The sequence below is a fragment of the Simochromis diagramma genome, unplaced genomic scaffold (assembly GCF_900408965.1).
Source record: "Simochromis diagramma unplaced genomic scaffold, fSimDia1.1 OVJJ01000596.1, whole genome shotgun sequence".
Classification (NCBI taxonomy): Eukaryota; Metazoa; Chordata; class Actinopteri; order Cichliformes; family Cichlidae; genus Simochromis; species Simochromis diagramma.
In genome coordinates this window covers 1,818,129-1,838,390 of record NW_024387245.1, presented here as the reverse complement: position 1 = coordinate 1,838,390, position 20,262 = coordinate 1,818,129, and the positions used below count along the sequence as shown (strand labels likewise).

At 42.2% G+C, this 20,262-nt stretch overlaps 1 protein-coding gene across 5 annotated transcripts in view; it reads left to right on the top strand.

The window, feature by feature from the left end:
- Nucleotides 1-20,262, top strand: part of LOC120714043 (WD repeat containing planar cell polarity effector) — an 86,752-nt gene that overhangs the window by 32,846 nt on the left and 33,644 nt on the right. For all 5 annotated transcript variants that reach the window (XM_040000056.1, XM_040000055.1, XM_040000054.1 and 2 more), the window contains 6 exons: nt 328-398; nt 1,376-1,435; nt 2,571-2,685; nt 7,481-7,617; nt 10,945-11,136; nt 19,348-19,951. In XM_040000056.1, the coding sequence (XP_039855990.1) occupies nt 328-398; nt 1,376-1,435; nt 2,571-2,685; nt 7,481-7,617; nt 10,945-11,136; nt 19,348-19,951 (1,179 nt within the window). The remainder of the gene's footprint in view (nt 1-327; nt 399-1,375; nt 1,436-2,570; nt 2,686-7,480; nt 7,618-10,944; nt 11,137-19,347; nt 19,952-20,262) is intronic.

Below are 20,262 nucleotides of genomic sequence, written 5' to 3'. Positions count from 1 at the left end.
ATTGGATTTTTCTTTCTGTTTTTGAACTCAGACATTAATTGTTTGTCTTGGAGCAGTGCAGCAACTCTCTCTGCATGCATTCACAAACACAATCACTGGCACGTGGACCGCCTGCCTCATCTACCTACATCTCCTCATTCCACCTGGCCTTCATTCCTCATGTCGTCTCTTCTCACACTCAGATCTCTATTAACTTTTATCATTTCCGGGTTTTGGGTGCCACATTCTTCTCAATTCCCATGAGTGGCTTTTTAAAAAATGTCCGTGTCTGTGTTAAAAAGTTAAGTCACATGATCTCCCGGCTTTTCTTGTGTTTTTCCTCTGTAGCTCGAGGCTATTCGTGGACTCCCAGGAACCGCCGACCAGAAAAGCTACGCGATTCGCTGAAGGAGTTGGAGGTACCCGCCTCCTCTTTTCAGTAGCCCCCACCACCAACTTCACCACCACCATCCCTCCTGGATGCCCCCCATCTTCTTCCTCCCTCTGGGGATTTTTGGAGTTTTCCCTTTCCGAAACGGCCGATTGATTAACAAATAGGGGCATTCTCTCTTTTCTCCCTCTCCCTTCACTCTCCCTGTCGTTCCCGTTTGTTCTCCTCTCTCCCTCTTCTCTCTCATCACCTCTCTTTCGGCCGAGCTCTGTCATCGAGGGGGATATTTGAGGGGATCAGGGGCCTGCCTGCAGCCCCCTCATCCCTCCTCTTCCTCCTTCTTCCCCTCACTCTCCTACCCCCCTCCCTTCTTCCCCTCTGTACTTGTAGCAGTACAGACCTAGCTTTGTTTCCTGGAACCTGTCTGTGGCTGTCACACACACAGATGCACACACACACACTTTCCCCACCCATCCACCTCCCTCCTCTCACCCGTAACCATTGTCTGAAACTAGAAACACCCCAGCTCACCTCCACACCCCACCCTCCGCCTCCTTTTCCATCCCTCTCTCCTCCCATCCAATCACCCCAGCTGGGTTTGGAATGTGGCAGGAATGACTGACCTTACACACACACACACACACACACACACACACACACACACACACACACACACACACACACACACACACACACACACACACACACACACAGAGTTGTTACCTGCACCCCTTTCTCAACCCTCTTCCACCTCTTCATGAGCAGGAACTGCTGCAGTGACCTCCTGTGGTGGCAGTTGCCTGGTACTGTGTGCTACCAAGACAATTTATGCATTAGAAAGTTAGCGAATTGTGACTCCAGAAACTTACACAGACATATTTTTTTGCTGTTTAATTTCCCACTCTGTCTAAAGCACCTGTCTGGTCTCAGCTCACTTTTGTTGCGTTACTTGGTTCAACTCTGTCTCTTTGTCTTTCTCTCCATTTGTCCATCGTGCTCATTCAGGAACTGTTGCAGACCAACACCTGCATTCACACCAGATGGAGAAACAAACACTGCTGCCAGGTATACACCCTCCTAAGCCCAAGACCTACTGTGTGGAAGTAGAGACACACACACATACACTCAGATATGTCTTTGTGGGTGAAGTTTCAAGAGTTTCTCTTTATTGTACTACCGCTTACTAGTTCATCTCAAACAATATCAGTATAATTACAACATGGCATTTTTAAAAATCCCTAAGGCTGATTTGCATGTTGCTAATCCTGGTAAAAGCAAGTTTCTAGTTTTTTTTTTTAAATGTTAGTAATATGTGAATTTGTTTATTGTGTCATCCCCGAGCAGGATCATTTCTTTAACCCCAAGTGATAACAGAGTAGTGAATCTGAGAGTTAAGCTAATTTCTTTAGAAATTAAACTTGTATTAAAATATCAGTTTTATTTTGCTAAGATTAACACGGAAAAATCCCCAAATTTCTTTAGCATCTAACCTACAAGTCCCTCTTTAGGACTCTCGGTTTATAAAAGAAAAATGATTTCCTTCACTATTTTCTTTCTTTCTTGATATGAGCTAGAAAGACTCACTCTAGACATATTTCTAATATTAAAGCTAATCTAAAGAGTAAACAAATTCAAACTATGCCAGCAATCATAACAAGGATAAATAAACTGTATTTAATTCAAGTTCATTTTTCCCAGCTTCTTATGAGCATGAATGGAAGCCAGAAGCTGCTGTTTGTATTAGTAACATCATCCTTGGGTTGTAGTAGGAGCACGTAGAGCTGCACATCTCCTTTGGAGCCACGCATTTCTTGTCTTCTTTATGTCTTGATTATTGCTAAGTCAAAATCTGGGACATAGTCTCAACATTTAGGAAAATTACCTGGTTTAATTTCAGATGATAAACTTCATATGTGATGTCTTCTACATCACTAGAAGTCAATTTTTGCTGTTTTATGCAATGCATGCTTCACGTTTCCACATTAAAGTTCTTCCCAAAGTTACCTGTTGGATTTTTAATTGTGATATTACACTTCCTCCTCATAGGTGCACACCTTGTACATTATCTCTGACATTAAATGGGCTTTAAACTCAACAAAGGAGCTGCTCATTGTTGAATGGTGTAATAGAGAGACTAGACTAAATCTCTTTTAGCTGTAGTCATTCTGAGGTTTCTGTTTTTGTGTGTGCTGTCCTGCAGGTCATGCTCAGCAGTGGAGTGCTGGTGACCCTGACTGTACAAGGACCTCAGCTCGAACAAGTGTGTATAGACCGTACATTAGTGGGCCGACTACCAGCCAGCACGGTGACGCATGGTTAGTTGTAGAGGCACACTGACATAATGAATTCTTTACCCCCTAGCACATCATCACAGGACCCTAACTAAAAAAAAAAAAACCCTACACTTTGAAGAAAGTGATCCTGGCCCTTACTTATTGACTTGTAGCTTTATAAGCAGACATACTCATATACTTAAGCCCCCCTATAAAATCAGGCTACTTTAATAGACAGACTTTAGGACTGAATTTTTTAAAATGTGAAAATTGCAAACATTTGGACTTTTCACTGTATTTTTCCTGTCAAATGGGCCACATCAAGAGAGCCTGAACTTTTTATTTAGTCAGAAGTTGTCCGTTTTAAAAACATCATCCATCGTCTGCCATGCTGCACTAAAGAAAGTAAGTAATAAATAAACTGTCACATGACAGGGTATCTTTTTACATCTAATATTCCATTAAATAACTGAAAGTTCCTTTTTTTTCACCGTAGAAAATGAGTTAAGTAGCTTAATGTTTCCTTTTGTTTGTGTTTTTTGTACGATGGCACCGTTGTAAAACTAGGATGACTTAAAATAGAGTAATCTGTAACACATTTTTTTCTTGAACTGTAAGCCCCAGACTTACTGATGTATTGCTGAAATTACACTTCATTTTCTTAAGACTCTCAGGCTCATTAGTATTATAAATGGATGGTATATTGAACACTAAATTACACTAAATTAAAGGGGAGCAATTTGGAGAAGTTTCTTTTTTATTATAGCTTAGAAGTGAATAATCTTACTGGTCTCATGTGGCTGTCAAACTGAAATGAGTTTGACACTTATTTGTTTTTTAAAGTCCAGTGATTGTAGCTGTATGTTTCAGGCATTTAAAGCAAGTACAGTTTGATGTATGTTATATGCTTTATTGTAAAGGTATAATAAGAAATTTCTTTGCTTGACCAAACGGTATGAAAGATGAGCAGCGTTTGTATTGACTGAAGGTCTTTAGGCTATGTGGAACATGCATTTTACATTAAATTAAAGTGTTTCAATGCTATATATTTGTGGCCCTTAATTAGTGGCCCTAAGTGCTACTGGGTTTGACAGCCCTGATCAGCTGGTCCAAGACATTCAGGGAGCCTTTAGTGTACAATTAACATCACAAGACATTTTTGACTGTCGTATTGGTTACTTTGGTGCTGCTGATGTTAATTAGTGCTGTTGCAACCGGCATGCCCATTATAGTGTAAACAAAGGGCTTTCTGGTGTATTGTTTTTATTTTTGAATTTACTGAAAGAAATTCTGTTTTTTAGGTGATTTAAATATTCCAGAGGTTCATTGAGCTTTAAGCAGATTTACGGACACAAACATCATGCCCGGCTACCTCTCTCTGCCCACAGCAACAAACAAACAAACAAACAAATGTGGACGCATTAGCATTTAAATGTTCAGTTTTATAAAAACCACAATGACGTCTATACCTCGCACTTTCTCTTACAGCGGCAGCACAGATGCCGCGGTTACACCTGCTCACCCCACATGCATCTACCGTCTACCCTTTCCTCGCCACTCTGTCACGCAAGCACTCTCTCGCGCCACACGCGCCAACTCAGACACACATAACAGGTGCCACAGGTGAGCAAGGCGACTCTGCTAGCTAATTGCGGGCAAATCCTTTTGTGCTGTGTGTGTCCAGGGGCCTTCCCTTAAGAGCATCCATCAGTGTTTTTCCCTCCATCGCGCGTTCCTCCAGGGAGTACCGCCCCCCTCGCGCTGCACTCCCTCGCTCTGCAGACCTGGCAGGAGAGAATAAAGGGCTGTGGACACCGGCCCAAATCTGCTAATTATTTCTTTCTTTCTGTATCAATTATTTGTTCATAACACCGCCCTCCCCACTTCCGCCCGGGGTCTCTAGACACTTGATAAAGCCCCCATAGTACACACACACACACACAAATTGGCATACAGACATACACACACTTGTCCCCATATGCATACATTTGCGATTACAGATTTTTCATTTCTTATTTTTTTACCCTCTTATAGACAAACAAACACTTTCTGTATGTCCACTCACATTTACACACACAGACACACACACAGGTACACACACACTAACTCATCTCCCGCTGCGCTCCATTCAAAGCCTCAGAGGCACTAATTATTAGAGTAATGGTTGTGAGAGGGTGGGTTCCGGGGATTGTGTGTGTGTGTGCGTGTGTGTTTTCAGGGTGGTGCAGTAGGTTAGAGGTTCTCACATCTGCCACTTGTTAAATTAGCCTGAGACAATTAGAGTAGAGAGCCTTAGTGGATCACACCATCTAATGCTTACAATGTACAGTTACTAAAACAGTTTACAATTACAGTTTTAATTCCTATATGCGTGTGTCTGTGTGTTTTGGTTTTTCTTGTTGTGTAAGGACATATGTGAGGTCAAAGTGTGTTAGATTTTTTTTATATATATCTAAATTACTGCCATGTCAGATAAGTTGAAAACTTACTTAAATTGCTGCTCGTATTGATATTTTTTTCACCATCAGTTAATGTGAATATTATTTTCTTCATCGTTTTATTTGTTTAATGCATGAAAAGTAAACCATAACTTCCCGCAGCCAGCCTTTTACAGGCCAAAGTGTATGATTTTCTGTCATGTGTTAGACAGGAAATCCTCATATTGTGAGAAACAATATTTGGCATTTTGCTTGACAATTATGAAAATACTTTTCCTTCATTTTCTTTTACCCAAGCAATTAATTGGCTAAATATTGCAGCTGTAGTCGAATCTTAAATTAAACTCTAAGCCGCTGCGTAATGCCAAAGAATTCATTTTCATTGTCTGAACGGGATTGGACAACTTTCTAAATGGAGAGAAAAAAAGCTTTTTGGTGTTTGTATGCAAACGAAATCCCTTTTGATTTGCATGGTTTCAGCTAAATGTGAGGTTTGGTACTTAAAGCAACTGCATCCAGGTCTGTTTTTATTTCACAAAGAAACAAAGCACACTCGTACTCCTTTGTTAAACTTTGCATCCTGAATGCTGGTTACGACAGTGTTCCTACCATGAGCTCTGATTGCATCATAAAGAGCTGCAGATTACAAACATTTTACACCATCAAAGTATTAGCAGCTTCCTTTGGCCGATGGCTGGGCCAAGCTGCGCGTATGCTCCACGATTAAGCATCCTTAAGTGATTTTTTTCATAGCCGGTTTCATTTACCACTGTTTAAATGTGCTTTGGTTAAGCCCATTGGCCTCTTATGTCAACATGCTGCTGAGGAGATGGCATTAAATGGATTTAGGGGAGTGTGTGTGTGTGTGTGTGTGTGTGTGTGTGCATTTTGTCTGAGTATGTTTGGTGGGGCCATGTGTTAGCTTTGCCGTATGCTTGTGGGTGTGAATGCATTTCTACATGTGTTACTGAGTGTAGAAATGCATGCATAAGCTGTGGTTGCAGGCTTGTCTGTATGAATGTATTTGTAGCTATCCGTGCATTTGTCTGCAATGGTAGATTTGAATGTGTCTAAAATGTGTGTGCGTCTGGGGTGTTCACGGGTGGGTCATGAAGGTCTGGTTCTTAATGCCAAATCAGCCACCTGGTCCCAGATTGGGCCACAGCCTGGGTTCACATCCCTTCCTTCATTTGGAAATGAATGGGATTAATCTTAATCCCGTTTATAGACACCCATCGAGATCAATACTAAACTGCATTTAACTCGATTTGTCTATAATCTATTTCAAAGACGCTTACTACTGCATTAAATGTTGTTTTGTAAAGCTAAGGCATCGTTAATGGCTGGGTGTTTTTTTTGTTGTTGTTGTTTTGTTTTTTTAATGGTTTAAGCCTTGAACCAGTTTTAGTTACGAATGCTTTATAATCCAACTTCAACATGAGGACAACCTGACTCAGTTGACCTGATTTAAAATGCTAGTTTTTCTGCATTTCTCTTCGCACGTGAATATTTGCATATTAATTTGAAATTTTCACACAACAGGATAATTTGACGTGTAATCGTACCAATACCCTACGTTTATAAATACACACATACCATGATTAATTGCTGGTTAGATTTCTGAATCTCGGGGTGCAGCCTTACTCGTTCAACTCAAAGCAGCAGATATCCTGCATGTGTAACAACACCCCCACCCTTTCCATTTAATTGGTTTCATAAACAGATTAATTTGAAGGAGAGGGAGGCTTAATTGCTAATCAGCGTTTCCATGCAGCTCCTGAAGAGTTGAACAGGATCAAGTGTGTTCTTCTACCACAAAAAGGCCTTAGAGCTTCCAGTGCACTGACAGGAGGGGAAGAGATACAGAGGAGGAGGGGATGCAGGAAGTTGGAGATAGGAAACGAGTAGACTAGGTGAAAAGGAAAGAGTAGGAAGGAAGAATTATTGAAGGGATGTGAGACAGATGCTCAAAACTAATGGAAACCGATGAAGGGTGATAAGCTGCATTAAGGTGTAAGGAGAGCATAATGTTTAGAAAGGATCTCCAGGACGCTGTGCAGGTTGCAGAGTTAACAGTGTGGAAGCTAACAGGATAGGCCTGGATATTTTCCACATAAAAAGCCCAGTCTTTATTACTTAATGTGTCCAGCTGTCAGTGATTAATGATGAATATTAATGAAGCTATTGCAGACTTTGTAGATTTACAATCAGAAAAACTTGATGAATCATAACATGCAGATTTGCTACTAAATTATTCCACATTTTTCTCATGTGTTTACAAGTAAAAGCTGTAATTGTGCTCTAATAATATGGTTCTCCTCAATAGCACACAGTTGTGGTGGGTTTTTTTTTTGTTCTGCTTTGAATGATGACATTTCGTGTGACGATGTCTTTGCCAGCGGTGCTGAGCGATAGGCTGATTCTGCTGTCCTTCCTGGAGCAGAGCCAAGTGGCGGCAGTCTACCTGAACAAAAAGACCCAGAACTCCCCAGAGACTGGCAGGCGAACAGACAAACTCTCACCCTCTGAAATCAAGGTACAGTAGAACGCATTGATGGAGAAATGTGTGTGCTTAAGCATGTGTGTCTTTAGGTTGATGATTGCAAAAAGAGAGGGAGAAGTGTTTAAAAAATAAAAATAAAACAGAGGCCAAAAAGAAAAAGTGCACTCAATGTAGCCAGCTGCTTGGGAAACACTTCCAGAGTGTTTTCTTGGATCAGTTTCACATTCGGTAGGGTACTTTTTCTTGTTGAGATTAAGTAAAACAGTTACATGTCCTTTCAGTGGACACCGGAGAGGAAATGCCATTAAAAATAACTATGAAAATGCTGCTAGGAAAGAAAAAAAACATGTTGAAGCTCAGTCAGAACCTGCTGGGTCCTTGATTTGTTATTGACCTTCTCCCTGTGACAGCTAGATAAATTACCAACTCTGGCTTGGAAAGTCCACTAAGAATAGTTTCCTCCAGTCTGTTCTCAATCTACTGTATATGGACGGTGGCATGATTTTTGTAATCTGTAGACCATCACTATGGATTTTGACAAAGATGTGAAAATTTAATTTTATTTAAATGGCTGTAAATAATAAACCATTAATCCAATATTTTTCTCATCACATTTTCTTAAATATGAGGTTGAACGCTCGGCCTTGTGGCAAAATGTGAAGAGGTTACAAAAAAAGAAATCTGTTCATGATCGCGAACACAAATTATTTCATTTTTGTGAAGTTGGAATGAATTTGAATGTAATGCATTTCAGTGGGAAGTATATTTCATGTCTTTTGCATGTATTTTATCCAGACTGTAACCTGTGTCACCCTGCAACTAATAAAATGTTTATTAATAAGATGTAATAAGATGTTTCTGTAAACCTAACTAAGAAGTTTATAAAACATAAACATATATCCTGAACCTAACAAAAAACCTCTTACTACCTAAACCTAACACAGTTTCTAATGATAATTAATAAGGCAATTAGAGTAAAGCAGTTGAAGTCCCATGTAGGCCTCCAACTGTGGTCTGTGATGTAAACGATGAAATGATTCACACCACCACCAACTGCTCTTTTCATGCTTTAAAAGAGGAAAATATTCCATTTGTACACATGACATGAATCAGCACATATGAGACCAGTCAAACGGAAAAATTGTTTTCAGAGACACACTTCAAGAAAATGAGGGTGGGAAATGGATTAAAAGTCATAAATATTTCTCCAACTGGTTCAGTTTAGTATTACATCAATACAATATACATTATCATGAGAATGTAGCCTTTATAGCTCACATGTTCCCAGTTTGACTCTGGCTCTGTGACTTCCCTGTTCCTGTCTGTTAATCTCCATTCAGGTGTGTATTGGGCTCCCTCTGATCTGAAGGTGTTTTTTTTTTTTAGCTGTTAGTAATATGCTTGATTATGTGCAGGCCGGTTCTTCCCACAAAACAAAACTACACTCTGTCCTCCTTTGCTAGCTGGCTAACCGCTAACCCTGGCATTATCACATTACTGCCAGGCCCTTTTGTTAAGGGCTGTGTGTGTGTGTGTGTGTGTGTGTGTGTGTGTGTGTGTGTGTGTGTCAGTGTGTGTAAAAGCAATCGTTGCTGCTGTGCGTCTGTCTCCAGAAGCACAGTCCTGATAAGACACCCCCCCCGCATCACCCCCACCACTCCATATTGTACATCCAACACACCTCTGTCAATGCATGTGCACATACATGCATGCAACCTGCGACCAGTACACACATGTGTACACATATGCCCAGCTGCCCATCCCCTACAACGCACACGCGTACACGCCGCCCTGGTCCAGTGGGCTAAGCTGGAGAAGGGAGAGTAGGGGGCGTTGAGGGGGGGGCTAAACTAATCCGGCCCACAGAAAGTGGTTTTTGATTATTGCTGACCAGCAAACGCCAGCAGAAAAAAAAACCTAGAAGAGCGAAGAGATGGGTAGGGATGGAGGGGACATACGGGGGGTAGAGATAGAGTGTGTTATTAACCCAGTGATTTTCAGATTTTATTTTTTCTTTTCCATTTCTAATCTGTCAGTGATCTCCCGTTCAGCTGTTTGGAGCAACTCTTTGTTCCCTTTATCATCGGATGTAGCTCCATCATTTTCAGGCGTATTCTGTGTCCAAAGCAAATTTCCCCCCCGAGGGGGCAAGGAGGGCAGACATGGACCACTGACTCTCAAATCTGCTCCACTCATACAGTACAGCTTGTCGATTTACTAATTTCTGCATGTTCTGGGACTTTTAGACCATTTTCTTTTGTTGAGACATGTTTTTAGTAATTGATTTTCTAAAGACATATTCCCAAATTCCTGCTGATGCCCTTTTAGGGGGATTTTGATGTTACAACTGCTCTTTTCCTAGGTTTCAAACATTTATTTTGGCACAAACCTCTCACTGATCTATTACTGATACTGATCTAATTAATCTGGATTTCTTTTTAACCTCTTCATGTGCACTTTTTTGTTTCGTCCTTCACTCATTCATTAATTCAAGCTTGTATTTTATTCCTCAATTCTCATTTCCCCGAAGCTATAGTGCATGACAGCAGCTTTTACCTCACTTGCCTTTCTTAACCCTCTCTCCAAACCCAAACAATCAGCTTTTTTAAATTCGTTATCACCATTTATTCCTCTCTCTTTTGCCTCCTTCACCTCTGTCCTCCCTCTACCTATCAGGTTTTAGCCATTCTTCTGCAGAGTGACAGAGGTCATGGATGTGTGTGTGTCTCTTAATGTGTGCACATTAGCCATTGACTCTGGTTCCTTGTGTTACTGAGTATGGCTGAAGATAAAGAATATATGAAAGGTTTGTATGAATATGGGGCTGTGTGTGTGTACCTGCACTTTGTGTGTCTATCCAAGAGTGTTTGTTTACTTTATAAATCAATGATTGTATACATACATGCACATATTTATGTATGTGTGTCTATTTGTGTGTCTGTGTGAATGTGTGTAACCCGCCCACCCCCCAAGCACCACGAGAGCTCATTACTGTGCGTCTCTTTGTTGTGGCCCGTAGAGCGTGGCGGACCTTCCCAAAAAATATGCACATCACTAAAACAACAAGCCCGACAGAACAAAACGCACACAGACATTAATAATGGAAGATGAAAAAACAACCTTAGACATCAACAAAAACAGGATGGGGGAAGGACAGCAGAGGCACCAGGGGCTCCAGCCGTGAAAGTGTCAGAGCCCTCGGGTTTTAAAACAGGCCAGGAAGGTGAATCCAAATGAGCGAAACACTGAGATGCTCGCATATCTTTCCCATTCTTCATAAAATATGTTCTAACTTCAAGAATCTCTGTCTTCCTACTATTTTAATTGCCCATTTTCACTGTTTTGTATTTTTGTGTCCAGGTGGTATGTGTGGAGTTGGGCGGGTGTGGTCGTAGGCTCCACAGACATGTAGGTCTCAACAGTGTCCAGGATGTGGCGCTCTGCTGGTGGAACCAGGATGAGTCCAGTGAGGAGCTATGGCCCTGGACTCCCACAGATACACACAGGAATAACCTTGTCCTAATCAGCTGCTCACCTGCTGAAGGCCTGAAGGTACACACACACACACACCAGAGCGGTGATGGTCTTTGCTCATTCCAATGTTTTACTGGTTTGGAGAGGGTTAATGAATTGGTCTTGGATGCTTTTGGGGTTACTGCGGGTATATCAGACTTATGTGTGAATACATTTGCAGAAAATGATTACTCCCATCGTTTTCTTGGGAAGAAAGCTCCTACTCCCTGTGGAGCAATTCAAGCATCTTAAGTGATGACTGAGGTTGACATGGCTGGTGGATTTGAGCAGTGACATCACTCACAATCCACCTCACCTACGGGGCATTTAGCTGGTTTCTTCTGACCTGGAGTCACAGTTTTATTCTGAGTTCCTCCTGACAGAACAAGCTCCTGATGCTATATCTAAAGCTGTGTGTGCTTTTATATGCCGTCTCATCTTTCTGTCACTGCCCACAGCACATGACCCTATGTAAGGGTGGGAACAACCAGAAAATCTACACTTTCACCTTCTCTCTCAGCTCTCTTCACTGCAATAGATTGGTGCAGCAGCCACACTGCTGTAGACAATCCATATTTCAGTCTCCTGCTATAGAGTCTTGCTATAGTTGTCCAACATATTGGGTCTGATACAATCACTGGTCATGAGCGTGACATGTATATCGCACAACTGGTTGGCGAGTGCTTCCTGGAGGTTGCTGGCTGTTGCAAACGGTGCTGAGAAAAACATTGTTTTTATTGCTTTGGTTGCTAACAGATTGCAGCGGCTTCCTGTGCTTTGCTTTGCTTTGCTTTGGATACCGACATATGTGCAAACATTTGCTGACTTCTTGGAAAGGGCGATGCAAACCAACAAATGTTTGCAATGCCAAGACAATACAAGTGGTTGTAGACAAAGCAGAGTCTTCCATGCAAACCACAGGCAAATGCAGCAATAGCAACCAAAGAAATCGCAAGGAGATTTTTCCTGACTGGCTGAGGAGTACACATTTTTCCCTAATCATCACTTGTTGCCAGAGGGTCACTGACCAGTTTCTAGGCCTGTGTGATTAGGAGCTTAGTCATTTGACCCTACCATGATTGTCACATGCCCAAAATGGTGGACAAATTAAGATCACATGGTTAGTGGTCATGTGTCTGCAAAACCTCAATACTCTTCCCCCACTTAGGAATAGATGCTTAACGTCCTCCACTCGAAGCAACAACTGCTCCCAAACTGCAGTGAGCACCTACAGCCTTCCCTCGCTTCAGACTTGAGGTGCTAATTGTCATCCCCGCCACTTCACCACCAGCAAACCGATCGGGTTTAAGCTGGAAGTCATCAGTCGACATAGCCAACAGAACCAAATCGGAGATGTGATCCTGAAACCCCCACCCTGCCACCGATTAGCTGCACCTAGAATCTCTCTATAAAAGAATCTGTTCACCTCTACAAACCACATATGTCTTTTACCTTAACTTCTTAGTTAAATTACCTGACTACAAGTAGCTTTGAAATAAGTTGCAAAGACATTCATGTTTTCTTAAAGCCTTAAGTGTGATTGATTATTAAGTCCATCTGTTCATGACTGAGATGAAGATTGATTAATCAGTGCAGAAATCCTCATACTTCCTAAGTGTTCACAATAGATTTTGTATAATGGTAGCTGATGATTTGGCAAGGATGGATGCTCTCATTATTGAACTAGGAATTTTTAGAGGACAAGCTAAGTTGAATTTTAGTAACATGAACACATAATGAAATATAGTAAATACTTATAAAATACTTTTCAGTCTTTATTTGAAGCTCTCAGTATCAGTAACACAAAGTCCTCCCATATATTTTTGTAGTTTCACACACAGGGAGGCTTGCAGACACACTCACCAGACACCAGCGAGGGAAAAAGGGGCAACAAAGCTGCTGAATTTGAGGAGAGACCTGTGTTATTCTGGATGGGATTGGGGATGGTGTGTTAGTCACCTTAAGGGTGGTACCTCTGTGTTGCACCTTCATGCATCACCATATGAAAAAAGCAAGAGAGCTAAGCTGTGGTACAGCGTGAAGGAGAACGCCCACACATTCACGCACAGGCTGAAACGCACATCCTCGTGCCCTGTGGCAAAAACCCTACCCATGACCCGATTCTGTGTCAGTGTAGGATTGGCCTCGTGCCGAAAGCAGATGAAAGATCCCAAATTACCAAACCGGGCTTAACTATAACCCTGGTACGTGTACCTCAGTAAGCATATGCAAAATATTCGCCACACCAAAGAGAGAAGGGAGAAGGAGGAAAAATGAGCGTTACCAATCGCACGCTAGGAAAACAAATTCACGCAGCAGAGAAAGAGGGAGGAATTGGAGGTGTGTGTGTGGGGGGGGGGGGTGTACATGAATATTGAAATAATCAAAGCAGATGCTGTTTGCTGGTTTTTCTTCTTGTTTTTGGAACGCTCGCCACATTTATCACACTCCTTCACCTAGTTTAGTCTCTGTGTCTCCTTCAACACCCCCCCCCTCTCATCCTTCTCCTCCTTCCTTCCTCCTCGCTTCAAGAACATTAAAGTCTCTTCATGGGGCTGCGCCATCGCTCTCTAATGAAAGCGTTTGTTGTCATTTTTCAGATGCGCGGTGTGAAATTAAGCGAGCAGTTTATGTAAGAGCCGTAGCGGGAATCAAATGCTGGGCACACATCGGGCGACGCCAGCTACTTCAATCACTTCAAGCTCATATATATGTTCCTTTTGTTCAGTTCGCTATCTGCCGCACTAAGCCAATTTTCTAGCCAGTCTCGGCATTTAAAAAAGTCTGATTTCTTTCCCTATGTGGTCTTAATTCGTATACCCCCCTCGCCACCTCCTCCCTCCTCATGCTGATAAGTGGAGCCACGGAACGTGGGGGGGTAAAGAGAGGAAAACATACACAGTTGGTTTTTATGCAGGAGCCAGTTAACATTTTTAATGATCCTTCCTTCATACTTTATACACCCTCCCCCTCCAAACAAACACATAAATCAGCCATTTCCTAGAATTTAATAATCTTAAATGAAGTGAGATGAATGTTTTGTTTGCTTTTGCTTTTTTTCCCCGATTATTTCCAAACACTTTTTTTTTAACTGTATGTCTATCCTGTTATCTGTCACCAAACAGTCTGTAGTTGTTTGATCTGCATTTGTTTGTTGATTTGTGCTGTCTTTTAATTATTTTTTGACTTAAGAGTAGAGCAAAAAAAAAAAAAAAAATTCATAGAAATTAAATAATTTCTAATCTATATTTTATTTATTCTTCACTTCAAGAACACTGTGATGAAGAGTAAGGGTGCTTTTGAAGCAAGATTGCTGGCAAGACTTGCTCCTTAAAAATTAAAAGCTGCAGTCTTAATATGAAGAATTAAAGCACGTTTCAGAAATGCACTGCAAAATAATTTGTACCATGAAAGGGTCTGGTGCTGAATCCAAAGTGTCGATTTACCCCCAAGCTCCGCTGCTTTTTAAACATCACACTGGGAGCACTGCTGGTACAGTTTTGCGTCCAGTGAACGATATTCCCTCCGTTATTTTCAGCCGGGGAAGGTATGAGGAATATTTTGGTTCGTAATCCCGCTGTGCCTGTGCATTTTCTCACATCAGTACTTCAACTCTAACCCCAAATCACATACCTAAAACTTCCCCCAGTCCCACCCAGCTATCCCCCCTCCGCCTCCCCAAACACCCCTCATCCCTCGACTCTCCTCCAAGTCCCTCCGTCTCTCTCTATCCGTCTCTCCCTGTCTTTCTCTGCTCCGTGAGCTGGAAAATTGGCTTCAAAAGGCCACTGCTGTGAACAAGGGCCAGCCACACAGTTGGGCCCGTCCGCTTTATCTTTCACGCCATGGAGGGGGAAAAAAGGTGCCGGTGAGAGAGAGAGAGGAGAAGAATGGAGAAGAATAGTTTTGACCAGTCACTGAAACCAATAACCAGCAGAAAGCTACTTACTAGAAGTCTTTCTTTCTCTCTCTGTGTCTGTCTCCCTCTCTCCTTGTCTCTGCTCTCTTTGCATCTTTCTCCTCTCTTTATTCTTTTCCATTTCCACTCTTTCTCATCATCTTTTCTACATATTTCTGTCTGCATCCCCTTTTCTCTGTCTCTCTTTTGCACATCTGTTCAGTCACTTGCTCACTCTCATTCTTGACCTGATTCATCATTTTTTATTTTATGCTCCCAGATTCAGGGAATGCTGTACATTCACATGCCACAATATACTCTGAAGAGTTCACAGGCAAACAAAGCTTTGCTTTTCTGGACACATTACGACACATCTCTACACCTTTTTTACAGGTCGATTGTTGTTTAAGGGCAGCTTGTTAAAAGAGGTGAAAAAGATTTGGCTTTGTAAATGATGAAGTCCCAGTGATTTGTAAATATTTACTGTGCTATGCTAAGTCTGTTTAAAATCTAAAGAGTAACACATCACCTACATCTTATTGTAGAGATCACACAGCCAACTGCAGGTCAACAGTTTTATCGTTTGTCTTTCTTCCTTTCTGGTCTTTAGAGTAATGTTAGCATTTCAAGATTATATTTTGGCCCTGAAAGGCAGAAACCTCCATAACCCTGCAAGTCTTGAATTTTCTTAAATCTCCTAATCAGTTGTGTTGCCTTCAGGGACATTTTGCTTGACTTTGCTCAGTCCAGATGATGGAATATGAGGCGTACCTTCGACTTAAAGATTACCTGGAGTTACAATGCAACTACACTGGCTGTAGGAGTGTGGGTGCTTCTGGCACTGAATGTCGCTTTTAGCACTATCAAATGCATCCACTAAAATATTTGAGGCACTATTATACTTAAGGCCAGTAAATACAACATATTTAAATACACAGGTCAATGCATAAAAAAGTGAAATGGTGAAATGACGGCACTCCATGAGAATATTCATTGTAACTATATGAAATACAAAAGAGTGACAGATATATAACCAAACACAGTACTGGAGGGATGGAAGACCACTCTTCCAAGAGATGCTACCCCCTTAATGTTTTGATGAATGTACCAATAATGCACTCTCAACAAATCAGCCAAAAATCTCCTTGAGGTGTCCAACTGGTTTGAGGTCGTAGCATATGCATCACATTAAGATTGGGGAAAATGGATGAGACTCAAATAGAGAGAGCGTGATTGTGTGATAAACCTAAAGTCAGAGCATCTTTGTGAGCCCACTAGGGGAATAGTGGGCTCACACTGTGGCAGCTAATCACCTCCTACAGTTTAACGGAGCCATCATCTGCTCACTTCAGCAGTCAACTGTTCAGGATTGCCACTTCTTCTTGATCTTTGTGTTTTTTGAACTTCTTAAAACAGCAGTCCCCAACCCCCGGGCCACGGACTGGTACCAGTCTGTGAGTCATTTGGTACTGGGCCACGAGAGTTGAGGCTTGGGAGTGAAATTCATGGTTTTCAGGGTTTCTAACGGTTTTTAGTGTTATTTTTTTTTTTTTAATCGTTTTAATCGCTAACTCGGTTTCCCTGGGTCTTTTCCCGTGTGTTATAAATAAATCTTCTTTTTTTTGGTACAATTACTGGTTTTATTTTGTTGTATTTATCCGCAACACCTTAAAGGGCAGTGCATGGAAAATATTGTCGGACATAAACTGGTCCATGGTGCAAAAAAGGTTGGGGACTGCTGTCTTAAATAACTTAAATATTTTTATTGGTGAGGGGGGGTTATGGGATTATGACCTGCAGCCACTCATGGATTGATAGACTCAGGGACTTTTCACAGCCACTGTCTCTATTGAAACAGTTCAGTAGCCTGGATTCCGACTTCCATAATCCACTTTTCTAGTGACTTTAATCTTTTTCTTTTACTTTCTTGATACCAATTCTGAATTAAATGTGCCACAGAGCAGGATTAGATGATGAATATTATGTGCAATGGTGCTAAAGCTGGTTTAATATTTAAACTGTGAATAATGTTGGTCAGAAATATTTATAGAGGGGCTGAGAGTGTAATAAAGCAATTATCATCAGCTGTGTTATGAATATCCCAACTTGGGTTGAACATGCTGTTATTTTCTCACGTCATACATGTTTTTTGTGCACATTGTACATTTTTAAAAATGTAAATAGTGGCTGCTGCAGGTTGAATCCGCCCATGTAGTATTTATTTGTTGGCTCAGAACTTTAGCTGCCTCTGCCCTCTGATCCCTGTTCTTGGAGGGTCATCTGTCAGGTGAAACGGAGCTGAGTCAGCTGCACCTCAGCCCCCCGATGGTGCCATGGTGGCATGCAGGCTCACAGCAGGCAGCGGGCACTAGCAAGCCGGGCATGCGATGAAAAGCTGAAAGGATGAGATGTAGTTGAAGGGTGGGGGGTGTCACGGTTTGTGGCACTGAGGTAGGTCTTATGAGTCCAGCGTTCTGTAGGGTGAATACGATGGACCCTCACCTGCTATGCATTTGTGTGCTAGTTTATTTTCACGCATGTGTCACTTTGCAGAAATTAAGCTATCCAGAGAACTGCACCAGCCCCAGGATACACCACCTTTTACATGAATTGAGCCCCTCTACCCTGCTGCTTCAAATAAACACACACATTCACACGCAGCACCCACCCCCTGGGGTGCAGCAGGAGCTAGCTCTGGGGGATTATAGGGAGGAAAAAAAGCTTTCAGGAGGACAGTCATCTGCTTCTCTCCTGCTGTAGACCATGGGCAGGCAAAAAAAAACCTGCCTTCCTCCCTCTAAGTCCCTTTTTGGCAATGCCTGCCAAAAAACTGGGCCGAGCAGCTTTGCAAAAGGAAAGGAAGGCAGGCAGGCAGGCAGGCAGGCAGCCGATCCTTCTTTCTGTCTACACGGCGAAAAGAAATGGGCTCATTTAGCCAAAGCTGCCACGGTCAATGCAGGGCTCTGATAGAGGCTTTGGTAAGGTGAAATCCTTCCTAAAAAGCTCTTTTAGTGACTGTGTAACTGTTGGACTGATGTTTAGTACAGCCTGTGTTCTCCTGTCATCCACGTACTGTTCCAGGTTTCTTGTGGGTGTTTATCGACACTACCACCCGTGACACGGCCTGTCTCCCTCAATGTCAGTGCTTGTTTGCATAGCAGGACCATTGTACCCACGCAAACTGGTTGTAGGCCAGGCAGAAATAATCTACATTTTGCATTTGACCACTGGTCAAAAAAATTCAAGATTTCTTCATGTATCCAGTGAAAAGGGCTCCTTTTCTTGTCATTTGCCATGTCTATTGCTGAGCTCTTGGCTCCTCACACAGGTAAACAGAGGAGGTTGTTTATCATTATGTGCCAAGCCATGGCATGCTTAGGGAGAAGATGTTGTTGACCTTGAGTTAAAATAGAGCTCTTATCATTAGCTGTCTTGATTGACAGCTGGGTGTTTATGAGCAATATGGAAGGCTCCATTTCTTCCATCTCCAGGGGGTTTGGGGCTGCTGCCACGGCATGACTCATTTCTGTCTTTCTCTCACGTGTTCTGTCTTTGTCTCTGCCGTTTTATTCCAAAACAGGTTAGTTCAATAACAGTTGCAGCACAAAACAGGTTTCAAGTTGAAGAGCATGTTAAAACAGCAACAGAAATTAAAAGATCTTTGATGATGAATACAGACTAATAAAAACATTTTTTAAAATACACTTGATCTACAGTAGATGCAGTCCTCTTCCCCTAAAGTTTACAGTAATGTTTTTGTTCCTCGACACTGAGAGAAGACATCATCCTTCAAATCTTGTTTCAGCATGCTGGCATGCCTGTATCAGGAAGGAGGACTATGTTGATTTCAAACTCCACATTGCTCTTCTTGCTCTTTATTACAGTAGCTGTGCTTGATTCACTGTTTAAAATAATCCTCTCCTCATACTGGGCCTTGGTGGCCCCCTACAGTTCATGTCCGGTCTGAAATGTGCTGATTTAAATCCAGTTGTCTTCTGATTGGCTGCCTCTTGTAAACAGAAAGTTTGAACAGCAAATGAGGCATCTTGGGTCAAGCAAATTATTATTACAAATCATCCTCTGTGAATATGTGTACTTAATTTTCATATATAGATTCCATCTCAGAAAGGAATTTGCCAGACCAAACTGTGAAGCCTCCACCGGGGATGTCTGTAGACAGGCGTACCACGATCCTTCACACATGCTTCCATTTCCTGTGGAAACATTACATGCCAGGATATAGCCGTGCAAAACAAGATTACAAGATCATTTTTCTTCAACTTCGAAATTTCTCCTCATGCCATTATTTCTGAAGCTGTTCCCTTGTCCTCTCTAACTTTTTTCTCCTTCAGGTCCTAAGCTCAGTCCACACTGAAGGCAACCCTCTGGACTGCCGCTTCAGCCTGCTCCAGCCCTACCAGGTCCTAACAGTGGAGTTACCTGCAGGGCCTCAGGGATTCAGAGAGGAGTCCTGGGCTGATACCTGTGTGTATGAATGTGCACGAGGACGCCTGCACCGCCTTTCAGTCACCCGAATCCCGCTGTCATCTCACCCAGTCTCCTGCTCGCGTCACCCCTCTGAGACCACTCTGCTTCTTGGCTTAAGTGACTCCTCCTTAGTCCTGTACGACCAACGACGCGGGATCTCTTTCCTAGCCTCATGCCCCGTGCCGGCCACCCTCCTCGCCTGGCACCCTGCTGGGGCTGTTGTCATGGTAGGGGGAGGACAGGAGGAGCTGATGTGCTTTGATGTGGGCTTGGCACCTCTAAATATGGCGCTCGTATCAGAGGAGGTAGCTTCAGCTCCCACGTTAAGACTAGCTCAGCACCTGCGCTGTTCTGGAGGCCTGGCAGGACTGCAATGGGCGACTGGCTTGGATGGAGGCCCAGAGGGGACAGATATGCTCGCACTTTCTTTTCATGGTGGACCACTGGCAGCTTTGAGATTTAGACTAGGTAGGTAAAATAACATTGGACAAAAAATGGTCTTCTGAAATTATGAGGAATGTTTTGTTATTGTCAATCACCACAATCTTATATAGGAAAAAAACAAGGGCTATATAAAAGATGCATATTGCTAGTGTGCTGAGACTGTTTGATAAATCTACAAAGCATGGATATTGGCTAACTCGTGCTAACTTAACACATAAATTAAATAGCAGAATCTCATGCACTAAAATTCTTCTTGGATGTTAGGACAATTAATGGCACAAAAAGACACAAGCTTCAGATAATTGCTATACAAATGCTCCAAAACAAACCAACAC